This window comes from Phalacrocorax aristotelis, chromosome 1 (assembly GCF_949628215.1).
Source record: "Phalacrocorax aristotelis chromosome 1, bGulAri2.1, whole genome shotgun sequence".
In the NCBI taxonomy this organism is placed as follows: Eukaryota; Metazoa; Chordata; class Aves; order Suliformes; family Phalacrocoracidae; genus Phalacrocorax; species Phalacrocorax aristotelis.
This window is the reverse complement of record NC_134276.1, coordinates 5,021,213-5,043,295: the sequence shown is the minus strand read 5'-3', so window position 1 is coordinate 5,043,295 and position 22,083 is coordinate 5,021,213. Positions and strand designations below refer to the sequence as shown.

At 41.2% G+C, this 22,083-nt stretch overlaps 1 protein-coding gene across 6 annotated transcripts in view; it reads left to right on the top strand.

The window, feature by feature from the left end:
- The window catches only part of TENM4 (teneurin transmembrane protein 4), a 609,630-nt gene that overhangs the window by 391,172 nt on the left and 196,375 nt on the right, over positions 1-22,083 (top strand). For 5 of the 6 annotated variants that reach the window (XM_075076073.1, XM_075076149.1, XM_075075986.1 and 2 more), the window contains 3 exons: positions 2,557-2,809; positions 8,020-8,118; positions 10,191-10,426. In XM_075076073.1, coding sequence (XP_074932174.1) covers positions 2,557-2,809; positions 8,020-8,118; positions 10,191-10,426 — 588 coding nt within the window. The remainder of the gene's footprint in view (positions 1-2,556; positions 2,810-8,019; positions 8,119-10,190; positions 10,427-22,083) is intronic. The other variant, XM_075076381.1, reaches the window with a different exon arrangement.

Below are 22,083 nucleotides of genomic sequence, written 5' to 3'. Positions count from 1 at the left end.
GCAAAGAAATCACAGAGGGTATGCAAATAGAGAATGAAAATGACACATTTTTACTTGATTCAAAAGCATTATCCATAATAGCATCTGCAATGTGTCTGCAATAATAGGGTGTAAATTGGAATTTACATAACAGATCTTGGGAAACAGGCTCTGACTCAGTCTGAAAATGGCGTCTCCAGTAGGGAAAGTCAACCGATAGCAGGAGAACCTCAGAAATCACCTACTGCATATTTCAGGATTCGCCCGTTTGCCCCCCTTTTGTGTTTGTACAGAGTGTTCATCTCAGGTGTAATGACAACTCAAATAACTGGTCTTGGAAATGTTTGGTATGTTGCTCCTGATTAGATGAGTCTTTTCCTCTGGGATGAATTAAGTTCTTGTGAACGGTGATAGACTGACAGCCCTACAAGCTGGAAATCCTCTAATTGCGTTCATCTCCCTCAGCCTGGAGTTAATAAACTGTTCCTATCTTTGCCTACAAGCAGTCATGGCCATGAAACTGCAGGTTTTGGTGCGCTCTGTGCCTGTCTTCCCATCTTCTGCCTCTCAGCAGAAGGGTCTTAGCCAAGCGATCACGGCTGCTGTCTGTTGAGTGGGAAAAAATGAGTCACTGATTCAATTAAGCCAGCAGCAGGATTCCTCCATCGTTGTTTTTCTTACCTCCATGGTCAGGGCTTAAGCGACAGTCCCCGATAATATCCAGTCCAAGGATGGTTGGACGCCTCGATTCACATGGTTCTGCAGACTGAGGTCAGACCTGGTTTGGTTCTGATATTCCTTGTGTGTACAGTCCATGGTCGTTGCTCTGTCCTTCCCTTTAGTTTGCTGGCTGATGTATGGATTTTTTCAGGGCTAGCTAGTGTTAGATCAGAGTCCAGTATGGCATTATTAGTTTTGGATGAGCTTTGCTAAGTCAGACTTCTGAATACTCCGTTAGCTTCCTGGGAAGAATCTATCCATCCAAATGCGATGACCAGTATGGACCTCTTTTCTCAGGCTTGTTCTCTATAGAACAGCACTTTGAAGGTGTTCTGCTGACCTTTCTCAGAGTATAAGGTAAAACAGATCGGGACCCTTAAAGCACTCCGTTCCTCCCATGGGTTATATACTCCACGTCACATGTCTAACCTAACAAAGCCAGAGGCAGATACATGTTCAAACAGAAAAAAGGCACCTTCATAATTAACACTTTATTTTTTTGCTTGATCACCTCAACCACCCTAAGGTTTTGGTATGATCGGCCATAGTTAATGGTAGGGTAGCGTGAGTCAGTCCAGGGCGAGGAGGGGGGGGGTGGCATCTGTCTCACTCAGCTTTATGTTTTATCTTATGTCTCTAAATATCCAAGAGGCTACAGAGATATTGTAAATGCTTTCCCTGTTCCTCTCCTGAATCCAAGTCCTAATCCAGATTTCAAAAGTGTCATTAAATGTCATGGTAATTTTGACACTATTTGTTGTAATTCAGGACTCTGTACAGTTCATTCCGTTCTGAGCTCTCTAATTAGAGAGCAAATGAGTGTTAGCTTTTCATGATACAGAAGCCTGTCTGGTAAGTATTAGACTGATACAGTATACTTTTTTTTCAGATAAGGTATCGCTTCAGTGTTGTGTATTAATGACTTACAAGCATAAACCTACTAAAATCAAAGAGGAGTAAGTTTTCTGTATCCCATATTCAGTATGCTGAACTGTCAGCCTCCCTCCAGTTCCATCAAATATTCTAGTTTTGATTCGTTTCCAGAAAACATGTGAAAAAAAAATCCTTGATAGTTAATTAAAAAACTAAAAAACCCCAAAAAATCAGCACTGGGTTGGTCTTTCCTAGATGTTTGCCTTCCTCAATCTACCTCCCTCAGGCTCCTAGCTAACAAACACTTTGAGTTTTACTCAAAGCAGCCGTATCACTGATCTTTACATCTTTCTTCACCATATGTTGTTTCATTTTCCTGACACCTCAGGTTTTATGCCCCATGCACTTTTTACTCAGTTTGAATACATCTCTAACAATACAAACTACTGGATTTTGTTAAATTGTACAACCCTGACACAGTTTTATGGCTTTCCCTAAACTCAGTCCATGATTAAATGTATTCTCAGTCTTCTTGTTGACTTAACTATTGAAAGTTCTCTGGCAAAACAGGCAGAACAAACTTCACAGGGAGCTGTATATCCATCATAAAATCGCTCTGAAGTGTTATCTGTCCAGGCTGGTTATATTTTTCATGCTTTACCACAAATCAGTGTCACAGATAGAGTGCAGTTTGCAGCCCGCAGTTGTTCATTGGAGTTAACTTGGCTGTCAGGACAGCCTTTTTGCAGTGCTTTAAGCTTTCATAAGTTTTGTGCATGAAACTGAACTATTTTTCTAGCCAGCTGGGTGATCAATGCATGTGTCATTAGAGCGTATGGAACAAGGCTATGTTACCCTTTTGAGTTTGATTTAGGCTATGTGGCATCCCAGCCTTCATAATTTTCAGGAGTGCCTGCACATACATGAGTGCAGAACGGAACAACTCAGATCATGAACCTTAAAAATATTTTACTTATGTTTTAGATCATCCTCCAAATCTTCAAAATCACTCAAGACTTAGAACTCCACCGCCTCCAATATCACATGCTCACACCCCAAATCAGCATCACGCGGCCTCCATCAATTCCCTAAACAGAGGGAACTTCACTCCACGCAGCAACCCCAGCCCAGCTCCTACGGACCACTCACTTTCTGGAGAACAACCAGCCAGCACCCAGGAGCCGGCCCATGCTCAGGACAACTGGTTACTTAACAGTAACATTCCGCTGGAGACTAGGTAGGTCGTTTTCCTTAGTGCTTTAAAAAATTCTGACTGTGTGTGCTAAGGACGTTATGGAAAATACACACATCTGTATAGCTAGCTGTTCAGTTTGGGAACTGGTGTTTGGATTATGCATTTTGAGTTGTATTTATTATTCCTTCTGTCTTTTTATTTGGGCTAGGAGAAGAGGAAATTGCTCTTCTTCATGAACTAAAAATATTGTCTTTAACAGCTGCTCATAAGGTTATTTTCCTCATATAAAATTGGAATCAGGATCGTAGATTAAAATGTTCTTGGTTTTCTTTCTTCTATTTTCCTTTAATGTCTTTTCTTCCTATGTGGTAGGATAAATCAATATCCTATTTAAGAAACTGAAATCAGTCAATGTATTGAAAAGATTTAGCCTTCTAGCTGTGCCTCGTCAAGCAGGTACTTCTGCAGTACATCATTCAGCAAAGGTTGATCATGTTTCACCTAATGAGGAGAGGTCGGCTGCTGCATTTTACTATCCTACGACATTGCTCCAGCAAGTGTGAGACACTGGATAGCAGGGCATCAGTCAATTAATGATGTTTCCATTTAGCTCTTACATTCTTTTCCACCCGTGCAACACACGAAGGGTGACGAGAGTGCACCGAGTTGTTCTAGTTCATAGCTTTGTTTAGGTTCTGTGTAGGTTCTGGAAAAGGGAGTTGTCCTATTCCCTCAGCCTCAGTCCTCCCATCTGACGGTGAGTGCATCTACTTCTTGCTGTCCCACCTGAAACTCAGTTTTTGCATTCTCCAGACGTTTTGGGTTTCGCTTCACTGTTTCCTTTGCTACTGAGAAACCACTGGAGATACTGGATTCATTAGCCCCTATACATGGTACCTTTTTCAGTCCAGAGAGAAGTCTTCCAGGCCCAACATGGTGCACTTACTTAGGTGCTGTGTTTCCCTCATTTGTCCTACTTTCTCAAAACGAAAAGAAAGATTTTAGACAGCTTAAAACATACTAACTGAAAACTGAGCCGGGGCCAAATTTGTTATATCACTGCCTGTGGGAATCTCACCGAGATCCGTGGTAGCTGTATCTGTATCCTGGGACAAAATGTACCCAGTTTTGCCCGCTTCTGCTAAGAAAATGGTTTTTAAAAATGAACGCGTCTGTCGATCTTTTTGAGAATGAGCTATGTCTGCTGGCCCTCTGAAACTTCCAAAATAGACCTCATTCTAACATTTAACGGCATTTAAGGATAATTAATTTTTCTCTGACTGCTTGATTAAAAAGACCCAACTAAGAAGCTGGATCCAAAAGATTAAGACAAAATTATAAGCAAGTACTGCAAGTGTGATTTGGCAACAGTTTCAGTAATTATACTGAGTTACTAATTCTTTAGCATATATGCCCAAGCAGTGACTTTTACGTGTCATTTCTTCTGAAAAAAAGTAAAAAATATTACATTAAAAAATACTTAGGCCCCACTCCTGCAGCCCTTTTGTGAATAATCCCCTATCATTCTCGAGGAAGCCCTGTGCCTTTTTCTAAACCAGGTTGTGAATTCTTTAGAGAAGAGATAATATACTGTGCTAACAGTGCCAAGACATCCTCACATCTGGCTGGAATCTCTCAGAGCCCACCAACTTCCAGCTGAGAAGAAACGTCCTTGCTGCTGGATCAGTGGAGGAATGCCAGAGATAAAAGGTTTTTGCTGAAAACATCCTGCCCCCATTTGTCCAATTCTGTTGGCAGTCAGGGAGGGAGATGGAGAGACAAGTCTACCACATCTTAATAAATGCAGGATTTCATAGAACAATTATCTGGCTAGTCCTGGACTGCTCCTGTTAAATTGTAAAAGAATACATCCTTAAAGACTGTCCTCATTTCTTCTCCATGAAATCGCTGTGAATGAAAATTTTTCAAGATCTGAAGCAGACAGTTCTTTCGGCAAGTGGGGTTGGCCATGCTATCGCTGTTAACCAGACCGGATGTTGGAGGTCTGCCTGCACGAAGAGATCCTTCTGCATCATTTGATGATTTCACATGCATCACGGATCAGTCACATTTGTGTGAATCTCAGTTTAACCATTTTATTGATTAGGTAGAATACAGGTCAGTTGGAGACCGATGTTGTGGCTTTTGACACACTGGTTGGAATGGTGTCATTTTGCCCAGTGTCCCTTCAGACAGCGAACATGTTGGAAAAGAATGTGTGATTTTATGCTAAACAGCAAATGAGCACATTTACAGAGCACGACTGACAGGCTTCTGTTCCTTCACTGAACAACATTAAGAAAATAAAATGTGTTATAATGGTGGCATAATGCAAAGAGCCTGTGCTGCATGGATGATCAGTAACTCCATGACAAATTTCGGCTCTAATAGTCTGCTCTTCTGACATGGAGAGGTCCTCCATTTCCTTCAGCGGGAATCCTGCAGGCATAGAAGACCAGGCTTCAGAGCTGTTTGGCAAACTTGGATGCCCAGTTCCACGTCTTCCGTGAAGTCGACCTTCCTCACGGCAAAGATTTTTAGAACCAAAAAAAGACCTCCACCTACAGAGTAAAATGTCCAATATGTAAAAAAAAAATCCTGGCCAAGAGACATTAATCCAAGAATTAAGGCCTTTGAAGTATAGCAATAGGAGATTATAGTAATCTCATGTCAAAAATGGAATTGTGTTTCTGTTGAATATCAATTTTTTTAAATCCCATATTAGTCAACAGAGAGAGAAAACATGAAGAAAAAGCTTCGTCTTTTAAACAGGGATTGTCACAGGCTGAAAAACGTGCCTACAGTTATAGATTTTAAGCACCCCAGAGTTTGGAGAGGCTTGTTTTTGTCTGCTGTGGACTCCAGGAAGTTTCAAGAACTGGGGATCTAGGATGGTTTGTCACTGCCTGGAAATTTCCATACTGTAACGCGAAGGCGAGCAGAGCTGTGTAGCACAAGTGTACCGCTGACACAACTAGCATATCCTATGTCTGAGAACTTTACATGTCGCAAAAGGAAGAGCCCCTCCTCTCCCTTCTTTTCACTAGTTTCCCTTTACTCCCTTTTCTCTGTTTCTCTTTCCTCCTCTTCCTTTCCCTGTCTGCTCCCTTTTTTGTTGCCTTAAAAGCAATATATTATCAAAGTTGTGATGGGAAGATCTTTGCTCAGCAGTCACTCCTGGCAGGTAAGTCAGTTCCCCCCATATTTATTCCTCAGTATTCCTTCTTCTGTGGCCTGTTCCTTTACATTTGACGTTACAGGAGCAAATAAATGCCGTCTAGATGGACATTTAGTTGACAAACCAACTGCTTTCAGGAGACTTCCATTCCCAGGAAATTTCTTGTGGTAGCCATGTAAGGTCAGGTTCTGCCACCACAACTCCTGATGAGAAGGGCGAGTGGTTTGTAACTAGACAGCTCTGCGCAGGTGATCTCCAAGGGAGCAGGTTCTGTCCAGCCTTCAGTGAGGACAGTCATGTGTTAGTCACCTCGGTGACCCAGCGACCTCTCTGTTACAAATACATACATTATAAGATTATATAACCCTCCCCTCTTCTGTTTTATTGACGACCGCAACTGAAAGTCATGGAACCAATTTGACATGGATTTTAACTACTGATGAACTTTTATTGATCGGTGTGCTGCTAGATGCCTTGCCTCTTGCCCATTAAATGCTCTGTGCATGCACATATGTGGCTGCTTTTTTGCATTGAATTCGACATCCAACCTTTCCTGCATTCCCAGGGAATGCGAGGAAGCTGCAGACACTTGGGGATGAACTGATGTCTCAAGTGCTATGGCACACAGCTCATGCATGTCAATCCACTTTACGCCAGAGCTATGAATAGGAGCCACTTTACTTTCATTCAGATCAAGGGGTCGATCTGTTCTGTCAAAGCAGCCCAGAGGCCGCCAGAAGCAGTGAGTTGAGCTTAGCAAGTGCTGGCCTTAGCAGCAGGAAGAGGAGGAAGTAGAAATGAAAATTAAAGAAGGGACAGTATCAAGGTTTGTATAATGTGAAAGGGCTGGTTTCTCTCTGTACAGCATGTTACCTGAATCCAGTTTCTTTGACAGAGAAGTTCTCGTTTGAGTTCACACGTCACTTATGTCCTGTAAGCGCTTAATCCTGTGTAAATGATAAAGTGTCACAATGCTGTTGTGTTCTTTAGCTAGGTTTGGCCGGGGAATTTATTCACATGCAAGCTTAGATTCAGTTTGGATGCTGAGAACAGACACGGGCAAAATCAGGACTGGTTTTTTGTTTTAAAAAGGACGGGAAGAATGTTCTTTTGCCAGGTCTTGAGAAACAAGTCTGAAGGCGAGAAAGACACAGTCTGTTTCCAGCTGTGCCTCTGACTTAATTCTTTATGTTCCTGCAATTCTTCTCAAAAAGTACAAAACAGTTTAGCATATATAGGTCAAAATGTGACTTGTCAATGCCGGGGAGGCCAGAAATTCAAAATGCCACTATTGTGTGCAAAGTCAAAAGCGGGCTTTTTCATGTGCAGGCCCTAAGCATCTCGCCTGTTGCCTGTATTATCCAGATTACAGTCAGTATCTGGTATTGGAATTTGGGTTACAGCATAATCTTCTTCCAGCTTCTATCTGTTTATCACTGAGAGACTTTTTATTTGGAATACTCCTATAGAGCAAAACTTGCATTTTGAAACTTCTAGATAGCAAGTTATCGTTCCACAAAGGAAAACAAATTAATCAAATTGGTAATTAAAAAGTTCTCAAATGCAAAGCTGAAACGTAAGCAAAGGAGTGATAGATTTTCCCTGGAAATCTGTGAGGAAGTTAGGTGGAACTGTGCTACCAAGGTATTGGCCACAGTGGGGTACAGATATTGTACTGTGCCTTTTCAGAGTAGCGGTAACACAGATGCAGGAGTATAACAAGGTTACAGCTGTGCTGGATTGAAATAGAGACTTTTGAATCCAGCAGTTCAGAAGGTTTCATGTGTCACTGGCAATAAATAATGTGAAATGAACAGAGACATCAGCTTTTTTTTATACATGCACATGGGCGTGTGTGCTTATATGTGTGTATATGCATATATATAGTGTATATATAGAGAAGTGAACATTCTTAAAAGCTATATATGTATATGTGTAGCATCTTATACATATAAATATATGGTCCATCATTCTAATTCCATGCGCAACTGCACTATAACCATTGTGGTTTATAAGATCACACTTCATATATGCATGACTCACTGGCTTCATTCATGTTTCCATATGTATGTAGAAACATAGCAAAGCAGACATTCCTAGAGACATTGCAGGACAACCTCATTGAGATGGACATTCTCACCTCCTCCCGACATGACGGTGCTTACAATGATGGGTATGTGACACTTACGTGGTCTTCCTGTTTACTGTACAGTCATTATGATCCTTGCATGAAAGCATTTGGTCATACCAATGATGTTTAAGGGCAACACCATTGCTGGCCTCTTCCAAGATGGCTTTAAAAAAATGATGTCTGGGGCTTGGAGCACTGTGTCCTGTACATATTAATGGTAGACTCATTAATATGCTAGTGAGCCACCGCACACCATTTGCTTTTTTTCCCTTGCTGTTCATTAGTAAGAAGTACCTACAGCAGTTTTCAATCCCATGTAAAATAAGATTTATTTATTTTCATAAAAATCTTAGACCATTTTTGTGCTGGCAGCCTGATACTCCATTGTTAAACTGATATTTTCCACATGCCTTATCTTACAAGTGTCTGTTAGTGGTGTATATAAGCCAAGCCTTTGATTTTGACTTAACCACCCATTCTGGCATCTTTGCCTAACTTTTGATCACTTGATTTTTAAGATATAAGCAGCTTTTACCTTGACACTTAGTGCCAAGACTGTTGACCTTGTGTTGGCCTTTTCCAATTTGGTAGCCATCGTTAACTGAAGAACTAATTGGTGTATGTGAACACTGCAGGTACCTCTGTGCTCAGAACAGTTACGTCTATGTCTAAATACATACTTTCCAAAACACAGGATAGTATCTGACTCTTTGTAAAAATCAATATTTTGATGTAGAGCATTAGTACAAATAATGAACGTTTCTCTAATGCTCAGCAGTCATGCTTAGAGTACTGATAAAACCATGGCTGTAATAGTGCAAACACCTATTTCGGAGAATTACGTGTTACCTTATACTGCACGAATCAATGGCTTTTCTGCATGGTGATGTTTCTGCATGTGACATTTCCCCTTGTGACTGCACAAGTGACTTCAAGGGGAAACCAGAGCCACGTTGTCATCTGGTATAATCCACTGGCTTGACTGACTCCCATGGATCCGTGCTGACTACATTTACGCTGGCTGCAAATCTGGCCTCATAAACCAAGGCCAAAGGTGCAAACTGTGCTGGGGATGTTTCTCAGTCCTCACAAGCTGCATTTTTGTCTGACATCAGCATGGTGATAGACAAGTCAGATCCGCTTCCCAGATTTCATTCCCGAAGTTTGAATGCCTTGTATTTCATGATGTCCCACTGAAATTACGTTTTTCATTTAGGAGTCCCATGGAGAGAACTCCCATTGGACATTTCATTTCAGGAACTCATGGGCTGCAGTGGGGGTTTTTTGCACTGATTTTCATGAGTCTCACTCATGGTCGTCAATAGGCTGGCTCTCAGGCTGCGTTTGTAGTAACGGGCAAAATACGGTGCCTCCCAATGTGTCACTGGGCAGGAAACACTGTTGCCTTTGACAGTAATTCACACTTTTAAACGGTAGGCATCAAGCTGAGGTGCTCTGGACTGCTTTCGGGAAGCAGGTGCCTCTCCCCACTAGCGATACACAGGACTTGAATTCTGGGCTTTGATGCTTTTAGCCATGCCATTGTCCACCACTTAAATTTGCTGGGTGGGGACAGTGTGAATATTCCCCTCTGTGACAATTTGGGTGCTATGGAATGGCTTAAGCTTTCTCTTTCCCCATCTCCATTCACCGATGCCATACAAAAAACGCTCTCATGCAGTGATCAATGAATTGGTGAACGCCCTCCCTTCTTTAATCCAACCCATGCTCCTCTGCAGTCTCTGTAGGGCATTTCTGTGGGAGCGTGAGCAGGCCCCCGGTGCTGCCCGTGCCACCAGTCTGTCGTAGCTGTGCTTGGGGTATTCATCTCACTCTAACGCCAGCTCTTCCACAGAGGGGACTCCTGCCCTTGAAGAGTTCTCTGTGGCATTGTTGGCCCCGTGATGTTTTTGTTTTGTTTTGTTTTCCTTTACTCTGTGTGACTTGCCTTTGATTTTTATTCTTTTCTTTCGTGCATGCCATCCATGTCCGTAGCCAGCATTGTGTGGAGCTGCTTTCCTCGTCCTGGCAGCAGTTGCCATCCTCCCACCCCATGTCTCCCTCGGCTTCGATTTGTGTGAGGAGTCACTTGCTGTTGGTCTTTTTTCCCTCAGGCACTTCCTGTTCAAACCTGGAGGCACTTCTCCCCTCTTTTGTACAACGTCGCCGGGATATCCCTTGACATCCAGCACTGTGTACTCACCTCCCCCTAGGCCCCTTCCCAGAAGTACCTTCTCTAGGCCTGCCTTTAACCTGAAGAAACCTTATAAGTACTGTAACTGGAAGTGCGCTGCCCTGAGTGCCATTGTCATCTCAGTCACGCTGGTGATCCTGCTGGCGTATTTCATAGGTAAGCTAATTTCTGGGGTATTTTTCTGCTTTTTATTTTCATTTCTCTGCAAACCCACCCATAATACTAATGTCTGGAAACCTGAGAGTCAAGATCGTGGTGCAAAGTAATGGGGAAATAAGGCCTCTGTTGACTTCATTGCAGTTGCAGTGGTATGGTAGGGAGCCTAACACATGTCCTAGAGCCAGAAGAGCTTTTTAAGACATGAGTCATACCTTGTGCTCTCTTCAATGGCGTGGACTGTTTACTTTCTGCAGAGGGACGTGTACCTAGAGTGAGAAAAAGCCACCAGGTTTTCTCAAAGCAGCCCATTAAAGCAGGCAGTGAGGTCCATGTCCTGATCAGGGTCGTGCCCAGGTCCATGGGAATTCTCTGCTATTGACTTTGACAGGAGCAGGGTCAGAACCAAGATCCTGACACATAAAAATGTGGTTTTGGTGGCACATCCTAGCCATTTAACCAACGATATTGAAGTTCGCAGGGTGACCGGGAGGATGGAAAAGGGCTGAGTTTAGATTGTGGTCGAAGAGGGCCTTTTTTGAGTAGGGGGAGTTGGGGAAATTTGCTACTTGGGTGGAGAAGCAGTGGGTTTTCCCTGAGCTGTGCATGGTCTACATTTCTTTGGTTTATAAGGGTTGTCAGTGTTCATTGCAAAAAAGCGTTCTCAGTGTTTGTTTCAAAAGAAATTGAACTGTTAGAAGTGAAAATTGTATTTTTCAGCCCGTAAAGCTGGGGTGTTACCACCACTTCTTCAGTTAGATTTGATATTTGTGTTATAAATGTCTTACAAAGGTCCATTCCTAGACTTCTATTTTAAACTGTCAGTGGTGCAAACTCTAGTTGTCAGACATTTACAGATGTGACCATAGATAAAAAAAGCTTATTTCTCATGGCACAAATGAGTCTTTTTGATTTTGCTGTGACTTCCTGTACACTAATGATCTATAGAAGGTTGTGGTTAGAATTACAAATCTTAGCCTGGATCGAAAGATTCTTGCTTTCATTTCACATGAGTATAATTAGCACTACCACAAAGGATTGCTTTTACTGTGTTCCTTTTATGTACCCTTCTTTAATGACTGATACTTTTCCACCTCTGCCTTGCATCATACTCTGGTCACTTTTATGCCTCCTGTAAGAGGAGCGGGAATGATTAATTAACCAACGTTAAATCAGCAGCAGTTTGATGAAATATGCAGTCAATTTTCATCATTTGCTGCGTACATTTGGACTCGCCTTTCTCATTTGTCTGGTATTCTCCTATTGCCCTAAACATGATTCCTTTGGACATTATCTCAGCGTGTCAGAGAGTATCGTTACAGCTCAGAATAGCGGTGCCTGTTAGTTCTGATGGGGGAGGCGTGTGCCGGTTGATGGATCGAGAAGAGTTTGCTTTGCCATTTGGTATTCTCCAACTCAAAAGCCCTTTTCAGAGTTCTGAAAAGCTCAGGCTCCTGTTTAAAATCGCGGTTAATGTGGTTAAAAGGTAGGTCCATTGAGTGCTCTCCCATCCTTTTATTCCCCCCATTCAGATGAATTCTGTGGCATTTGCCAGGCTCCGTGGATGGCTGGCAAGGTGCCAGAAATGCTGATCAGGTTGAACTGCTGTAATTATGGGTCATAATTACTAATTTCTAAAGGAACTATCAATTATTAAAAATCAAATTCGATAGTTCGGTTCAGCATAAACATATTTAGCAAAGATTGTCTCTACCAGACCTAGTGTTCTAATCAACGAGCAAAAAGGCAGATATTTAATTAGATTTTGATGAAAAATTGTGTTTAATTTCAAGTATAATCAATTATTAATTACTGTAATGAGTGACTCTGGCGGGGTTTACTAATTAACTCATTTAAAAATTATGAATAACCTTTTCATTTGTAATTATTTTCTACATCCTGTCAAGCTGCAGATGAGAATTGTATCACCTAACCCAAAAGAAAAAAAAATGAATCAGGGAGTCAAAATGTTTGTCCTTTCACTAAGTTAAGTGGAGACATTTTGCATTCTGATAGAAAATACACAGTCCGTAACAGGAACTTGTTCATCCGTTTAAATAACCTGGTCTGTTTGCAAAACAAATTACGGTTTTTCCTCCAGTTTTGGTGTTTTTCCCCTATATTTAGAGAGTTGCATTTTCTTGTGGATACCTTTCCTCATTTAAGCAGTATCTTGCTCCTTTCGATGCCATGGGGACTGTTTGAGTGGTAAGGTATAACTTAATCATGAGTAAGAAGGTCTAATCTATATAACAGCTCATGGGTGTTGGGAACTTGGCTCCTTTCCACCTGCTTTTGTTAGTTAAAACAACCACAGAAATTATCTTTTTAATGACTGTTTTCATCCTCCGAAGCAAACTGAGGTCATTGGAAAGAATCCCATTTAAGTGAATGGACTTTGGGTCGGGTCCGCTGGCAGTGGCTTGGCATTTATTCTATTTTCTTATCCACTGATGGGTTAATGGAAGTATTTCAGAGTAACGTCTAGGGCTTCAGGATGCTCTTCACAGCATCAGGCACATTACAGTCACCCATTTAAATATTCAGACCAACCCATCGCAGGCCTTACCTACCTGTACAAGTGTGTGGAGCTGGAGACATCAGGAGATCCACGAGGGACTCTGCTATTGGCAACACTTTTTGTGTGACAGATGCTGAGAGACAACTGTGATGGGCGGCCATCTGAGGCAGGCAGAGCTGCATGGAAACAACGAGGCATTGGGTCGTTGCAGAATTTCTTTGCTGAAGCCAGTTCATTTTTTAAATTCATTTGAAGCACTTGCTAAATCTTTTTTTTAAGGCTAAAAGGCAGATTTTCATTATTTTATGAGAGTCTTTATGGTATTTAATAGTCTGAGGCTCATTTATCTTGCTGCACTTTTTTCAAAGAAGAGGAGAGGAGACATAAATAAAAGTCCATGGGAGCCGAACGGCTGGTGTCGTGTGTCAACACTGTGATCAAGCTGAAGGTTTTACAGGGCTGAGTCACTGGTCTGGAGAGATAATGACAAACAAAATATAACAGGGTGTATTAAACACCAGAAGCTGGTTTTCATTTCAATTAACCGGCTTTTGACTGACTTGTTGCCACCTTTTCAAATATTCAGAGACACACACTGAGGCAGCGACGACAACGCACATCAAAGTTTTGCGCACACAGAGCTTATGCAAATCTGGTGAGCTCCGCAGAAGCTTGTCTCGTGGGGTGAGAACACCAAAGGGAAAAGCAGTGGCAGATTTGGGCTGTAACATTAAAATGGCAGGAACGGTACTGCAGGAACCACTGAAATGAAAGGCCTCTTTAAGCAGCTTGTAACTGACCTGCAAATTTGCTGTTCCAGGAGGTCACAAACAGACACCGCTTTAAAATTAAATTCCTGTTTTAGGATTGTCCGTTCGGTTGACAGCTGGACAAGGCAAAATTTCATGGCTTTCGCTGGGATGTGATGGGGTCTGTATGGCATGGAGCTCTGCCTTGGGGGCTAATTTATAGCGAGATTCTTATGGCAGAGGTAATACTACAAGGTATGTTGCTGTCCAGATACTTTGCCAGCAATGTTTCTGGATCTGGTAGGTGCCAGGCCTGCTAGCATAGCACTGTAAGGAATCTCTGACATTGCTGTACCACTTGGGGGGAAGATTTCCAAGTTTAGAAACAGAAAAGACCCGTCTGATTGTCCAGATCTCTGTGCCCAGCAGCTGTTTGGCTAGATCCGTGGAACAGTTTCTAAATGAATTAGTGATGGAGAATAGTTTCTTTCTTCTGAAACAGAAGGTATTATCCTCTGCCTGATGTAGATTCCAGACTAGATGGAAGTACAATTTGATGTAGTTAGGCACTTGCAATTTTCCTATACTTAAGCATGTGCTGCAGTTGCATTGCATGAACAGCAAGAAAGATGGGCATTTGATTTAGATTAAAGTCAGCGCTGGAAAACATATTATGAAGCCAAAACAGTCATTCATTTGATTGGAATCAGAGCTCTCTCTCTACTTTTCAGCCCTGTGTTCGTTTGAACTCCGTACAGATGCAGCTTCATTTAAAGAACAGTGTTGCTTTCTACAGGCAAAACGCTTTGACAGTAAAACTGTGCTAGGACTATGATGTGTTTATAAAGTGTCTTTCTTTTTATTGTCTAAAAATCACCCTGAAAGCTAAATTTAGCTCAGTTTGTCCATGATTCTTTGAGGCTATGTAATAAACCCAATTTAAAGCAGCTCTCCAAAGCTCTTAGCTATCTACCTAGTTAGCTCTGGATGTATAGTGTACCAATTACCATGGTGTTTACATGCCACTTGAGATCAATAGGGAAAGCTGCTAATGCTTAATTATTAAACTTGAGCTATATCTATTAATCCTACATTTATACCTTGATATTAAGGTTTTTATTCAAGTTAAAATATAAACCAATTTATTACCCTGCCAACAAGTTTCTTTCATTTTCTGCTTTAATATTTCTTTTCTGATCCCAGATTAAGTTCTCTTTTGCTACTGTTGCCATTTGTTCTTTTGATTTACAGGGATCGTTCAAAGTTTTCTATTTCCATCTTAGATAAAATGCAGAAATGGTAGCTAAACAATCTGCTCCAGCAAAGCCTTTACATTATGAAGTCAATCTGTCACCGAAAGAGAAGCTTCCAGGTCCTTTCTTGGTTCTTTCACATCTTCACAAAATTACTGCACACAGTTCTCTCGGTAACTTTGGGTCTCATTTGCTTCATTTTACCCTTAAGCTATAAATCTGTCAGGTCCAGTCTGAGAAGTGCTGTAGTATTATCAGTAATATAATTTACGTACTATAAATGTTTGTGAAAATTAATGTTTCAGGATACTGGTTAAGAGGTGCCGTCATCAGGACCCGGCACTACCATTTTTACCTTTTAGAGTAGAACTTGAATATGACGGTTTTTTCTGTTACAGCTGGCTCTTATTGTACCAAATGCGTACAAGCATGGTTAGCGCCATTCCCTCACTAATTCGTACGGTTTAAATGACATCTAGCTCTTCCTTTCACACCCAGTGGCATTTGGGAAATACGGGCCTTATTCTTCTCTTGCACATGCTCCTCTTAAAGTGAAGCTGCTCCATTTACTTTAGCATTCATTCAGGTGCAGCCAGAGTTGATGGCGTTGGTCCCAGTGTGTGCAACAGGAGCTGGCCCAACCCTGGAAAAGCCTGCCTATATTTTCATGTATTCCTGATTCTGGAGATTGACCTGACTGAAGACGGAATATACATCAAGACAGGCGTTGACCCTTCAATCCAGTTGGGAATGATCTTCTTGTCTTTTGTATAGCTCCAAATTTTGCCCCTATAAATTATCTTGGGCAAGCTAAGACATGAAATTAGTCTCAGCCCCATGTGAGCTTCTGGCTGATCGTTCAAAGGTGCGTGGAGCTGCAGGAATCTTCTTGCATCGTTTGTTCCGTAGCAGAGAGATGGGAGGATCACACGGCTTTGCGCTAGCCTCTATCACACTTCCCTCTTGTTAAGGAACAAGTGAGGGCAGCTGCTGTGTGTAAAGTTTACAAGCAACTGGTTGAGTAGCACTGAGCTCGGGAAAGCTGCCCGCGGGAATCTGGCAAAACTATCTTTCCCTGGTCAGATCCACAGTGAAATAGTGAATCACTCAAACGCTTCAGCACCAGCCACTTTACTGACATTCCTCCTCTCCACATGCACTCACATGGCGTTGTGTAAAACACAGATAGAGCCCTGAAGTACAACTCAGTATAGCTACATTAAGGAATGATATGTATACCTTTTGCCAACGTGACCAAGAAAAGGCATTTGGTTGTTAGCACAGTACCTGTACACAAGACAGAAATCGTCTAAGAAATGAGAAAGACACAAAATTAAAACCAAGATAGACTATATTCCGTCTTATATTTCCCCTCTTTTGTTGTGTCTTTGCAGCTTTAGGTGCAAGGCTGTGTGAATTGTAACTCAGATCTTCTTTTCCATCACCTGCAAAGTCAGAAAGAGCTGTTTGTACTCTCAGAGGATTGTGTGCATCTGTTATTTTTTTGGTTTGGATTTTGCATTGTACATTTGGATAGCAGCTATGGGTAGCTTTATAGTTTAGAGTAAAGGAAGTACAAGTGATTTAACCACAGCTTTAAAATAAAGGTGGTAAAGGTACAAGTTCCCACTTTAAAGCTATTCTTGTGAAGATCAGTTCATTCAGGTGAGTGTCAAAAATCTCACCATAGAAACTCAGTTAAAGAACATTCACTGTTTCATATAAATAAGACATGTAACCTGACATTAAATGTGTTGGGGTAAGAGAAATATACGATGAGGTATACTCTACTGAAAGAGAGACAGTGCCAGGAAATATTCCTGGAAGAGGATAGTAGCAAATAATACAAACCCGCTAATTTTGTTAGAGTTGCCCAGTCTGGGCAAACTGGGAAGTACTGGGATTTAGGTATTCCATTTGAAGGTGACATGTTCTGAACTCAGCGGCAAAATTTATGCTGTGCAAACCGATTAACGCTTCTTCAGAGTCTGCACTGATGAAGATCCTGGTAAAGTACTGCATCTTTTTGGAACTAATTCAGTGTTTATTGGAAGTAGGAAGATTCCCCTTATTTTCATTTAAAACTCTTTGCTTAGTTTTCAATGCTAAAAAGCCATAAGTGCTGTCAGATCACATGGGATGACCTCAGGCCACTGAAGCCTAGTAAACTCCAGCTACTTCCTCTACCGTTTGAGTCACATCCCCACTTCAGTTTGCTTTTTTCCCAACTTACATGACAAAGGATCTCATTAGCTCTTTTTGGCTCTAAAAATTGCATCAGGATATTTTATATAGCATCATCTTCTGCTTATTTCTTAAGCAATTCTCACTCTCTGCTTTCCAGTTGCCAGCATCCCATTTCATGGGTGCAACTTGCGGTCCGTTATCCTGAGCGTATAGGCTGGCCTTTGACACGTTTTGTTTGAACCTTAAGCACATTTTCTTCGAATCACTCAAACTTAGCAGCTGTCCAGCTCTTCTGTTTATCCGTTCTGTCCTCACCACTGCATTTGTCACTTGAATGTCTTTGAGTCATCTGCATGGTTAGTCATCCCTGATTTTATATTTACTTATGTAACATTGATGTAAATGTTGGATAAGTTCAGGACGACTATCAGTTGTTGAATTTCACAAGAAATATTAATATATGATGCTTTTTCACCAGTGATGATGATTTTAAGGTCTTCCAGTTAGTCTTTAAGCACATGTATACATTGCTTTTTACCACTGGAAAGTGCTTGTTTCTTTAACCAAAAGTCATACCAAATTAAATCGAATGTCTTACTAAACTGTAGTCCTGTCAGAAAATGAGCAACTGTTTGTTTCTTAACATCTGTTTTTCAGAAGAGCAATGTGGTTGGCCTGAGTTACCACACATTCACTTTCTTTATAGTTTGTCAGTAGACTTCTGTGGTATGTTTTCCGTTATTTTGTCTGTAGTAGATGTCAGGGTACCCAAACTAAGTGACTTGCATCCTCTTCTTTCCCTTCTTAGATATCTGTTCAGCATTAATCCTGTTCTATTCTCTTGGTAGCTGGTTCAGTATTAATCAGGGAGTCAGATTCCTCGTCTGCTAGCTCCTTTCATTTACTGGCTACAAGTTAAATGAGCCTGCAGATCTAAAAATGTTTGTCCTTGAATAGATGTCGTTTAATATAATTCTTGGTTATTAATGGACTGGGAAAAAAATTATTTCCTGTGAAATAATTGCATTATCGTAGTTATTTTCTAAAACCAGAACAAAATTTCTTACTGAACACTTTAGCCTTTGCTGTACCATTATTAACAGTCTCCCCATCTCCAAGTAAATAGCTATATTGTTGCTCAGTTTACTGGGTTTCAGTGCACTTAAAAATGTTCTATTGTTCTTTGTTTTTTTCAAGCCATGTTTTTTTCTTCATGTCCTCAGCTTCCTTTATCAACTCTCTGCATGGTCTTAGATTTATATAAATTACTTTGTGTTTTCCTATTGTTCTGCGGTTTTATATATTACTTTTCTTATTTCTGCTTATTGTTCTATTTTGACACTGAATAAAGAGGTCCTTTTGTCAAAGTCCGATCCTCTTTCATCATTGCGGGATCAGTGGAAGAATGACTTCCATTTGCAAGTAGACCACCAGTATGACTGATTCTTTTAACTGGTTGAAAGCGGGTTGGGGCTCTGTTACCAGAGGGCTCCATCTGATCTTGGGGTTTGCATCAGAGCGCCACGAAACCACACATCAGTCAGTAACACCACAGTGTGCCCCTTAGACGCCTGATCCTTTCTTAACTATAAGAAGCTTTAATACAAGGAGGGATGAGTTAAATTCCATCTGTTTTTATTAAGCGGTAAGATACGGGCTCTCAGCTTCTATAAGCTTTTATCAGTTGCTTTTAGTGAGTTTTTATAGTTGCTATAAGCCCCCAGAAAAGAAAATAACAGCATGCTGACACCGAAAGTGCTGGACTTGCCTTTATGACAGTGGCACAGATGTGCTGCTATAATCTTCATTTCACGGCTTACATTGACCTTTGCACACAGACGCTGAAAAGGAATCAATTTTACAGATCTTAATATCTACTAGAAGGAGTTCTCCTCGAGTCCGTGTTTTTATTTCATACTAATTAGTGTGAAACAACATAATTTAATTGCAGTTAAGTGGAGAGAGAAAGAAATGTTTCCCGTAATGGGCTTTCTTTCAGTGTTTTTAAATACCGTACATTTTTATGGGTAACAAGTCAGCTCATCAGGGGTGTCACCAAGAGTGAAAAATATTCCTCAGCGATAGTTTAGTGTTTCTCTCCTGTCCTTTTCTAACAAAAATTAGAAGACAGTGATTTGCAGCCAGGTCATACGTTTCTGTTGGATATGTGCAGTGATGCATTCTCTAAGGTCTTTTTACCTGTAGTTAAAGTTGAGCTACGTGGCAGATATACATCTTTATAGTGTTAAGTGAAGTGTTGTCGTTGAGTATACTACCTTGGTAACATACTCATTGACCTGTAAAATAAAGAACAAAAAGTCCAAACCTCTCTTTCCCTCTGTGACAAGATTTCAACACCACTTTTTATGCTGAAACTTAAAAGCTCCAAGAGGACCACTTATGCAGTTCACTGTGAGATATTGGAATCTGATGCTCAATAAATAGATATTTAGAGGTTGTTGAATCTCTGTGTTTAAGTGAAAAACTAATAAACTCAACCACCATCACCGGCTTTCTGTATCTTCCGCTTTATTTGATTTTATCATACCTTAACTTCCAAGCCTGTCCTTATTGCAGTCAGAAGCTTTTGCCTAGAAAGATGATAAGAACAGCATATGTTAGCTGTTTTCAAATATGGTAGCGCATAACACAGCAGCAACATCGCACCTTGCTTGCCTGGTACAACTGTGGCATCACTTCGTTATGCAAAGAGACTCTTTAAAAAGTAAAGCACAACAAGGCAGTTAGCAGAGATGATGGCTATGCTTACACTAAGTATTTTAAAAAAACTCTAATTGGACTATCAGTGGAGCAGAATCTCATTTAATTATGGCAGGAATGAAAATAAAATTGAGCCTCAAAAGGGCTTCCCGAGGCTTTTGGTGAACAAAATTCCCACAATCTAAGCATAATGTTATTCCAAACAGTATTAATCCAAGCGGTCACTGATAGTTTATTTATATTTGTATATCTCCTGCAGTCAAGCTGGGTCATGGGCTGCTCCAGCTTGTGAAACATATACGTGGGACCAGTCTGGGCACCCAGCTGCTCCAGGGTGGGTACGTTTCTATACAGTTAAACTCTTAAGGGTGGTCACACCCACAGTGTCTGTTGAGAGAGATCTCTGGTCCTTGCAAGCTGAATGGCGTACAGGAATTCAGAGGGTACTGGCTGACCAGAGCCAGACTCATGTAGAGCCCCTTCTAACCGATAAATGGTATAGACTATCAGGTTCCACTGCTTGGTACTGTTGAATTCACTACTAAAACTGTAGTCTTTGGGGATGAAGGAACAAGACAATGCACTATGTCCCTGAGCAACCACTTCGATACATTCGTATTTAATGATGAAACTAAATTATCATGGCCTAAGTAATCGCAGGTGAACATACCCTGACAGACTCGTGCGAGTAGGGGTCTGGATCCCTACTGCGAATGTAGTCGTTCAGTTACGCAGAATTCGGCTGTTGGATGTACTGTTATTTTATATTCATATTGCAGAAGCATGGAGGTGAGGGAGAATCGTGACACCTCTTTTCTCTTAGGAAGCACAAACAATAGCGTGTGCATTATCATATCCCCGATCCACCCAGGGCTGGCTGCCACAAAACTAGAAAATCTGAGTTCACACGTGCTCAGTAGGAACCTCTTTAGAGTGCAGGAGCAAAATTGTCTGCACTGAGTGTATTCCTTCCCTTTCCAACCCCCTCCTACTGCTACCAACCAGGCTGCACATATGGCATCCCTAGAAAGCAATTGAACATGCTACAATGCTGGAGTTGCCAGGGTTGAGTGGCAATTTCTGTGCAATTGTTCTGCTCAGCGTTGGGCCAGTGGAAAAAAAATAGCCTGTGATGAGGAAATTAAAGGCTATTACAGAGTACATATGCATACAGAGGCTGATCTAAAAGCGCACAAGCAATCTGAATTCTGTTCTTTGCTCACTTTTGAGTGCTTGACTTGGCGAACTTTGAGTTTCTTTAGCAAATTCTTTTTTTTAGGTGTAATTAAATATAAAGATGGCTGTGGGCCTTTTAAGAGAACACTGTGGGTTGCACTTGCCAGCGCTTGCCTTAATCTATGTGCTGGATTTAGTTCTAAGTCCAAGGGAACAAATCATCAGGTTGTATTAAGTTTCGTTATTGAAAGAGCTTTTCACACTGATCTGAACCATTCACTTAGATTTATGGTACCTGAAAGTACTGTGCTGGATTTTGCCCATGGTCTCTGGACAGAAAGAAAAGTTCTAGTGTCATTAATTGTGCTGTGTCACCCACTTTATCAGCTTTCCCAGGCTGTACATTTGTATCCATTTGCCAAGCTTTTGTACGGCGGGGGGAGCGCAGAAGAAAAGGAATTTTTCCCTCTCTGAGTGACTGTTGGAACAATCTGCTTCTTTTTCTCTTTTTTTTCTTTTTTTCAAGCTTATGTACAGAAAATAAATGAAAATATTCTTAGCCTGCTTTAAACATACCTGTGAATTTATCTGGAGCAGTTAAAACAATGAGATGCTCCTGAATACCCGTGCACATGAAATTTTTTCAGATCTCTTCAAAAAATCAACAAGCTGATAGGATTCTGCTTTCAAGCTCAGTGTGGATGATGCTGGTGAGCGCTCTGGCCCTGATCTACAAAACGTGTAAATTCTTACTGAATTTGGATCACCTCCATCACGCTCTTGAAGTCGCTGGATTTACTCAGGCTGAGTAAAGCTCAAGTTAAACTTGTGCTTTGGCCATCACGGGATTCAGAGACTGTCATTTTGTTAATTTTTCTTACATCAGCTAGCACAGCCCAACGGGGGCTCCGGTCCTGTTAGAACGTGCATGGTGACTAACAACACTAACGCAGTTTTCAGCTGATTTTAGGATTAAATCACAAGCAGCGCTCTCAGATCGTTTCCTTGTCTGTGTAACAAAATCACATTCGTGTTCAGAAGGACAGATGA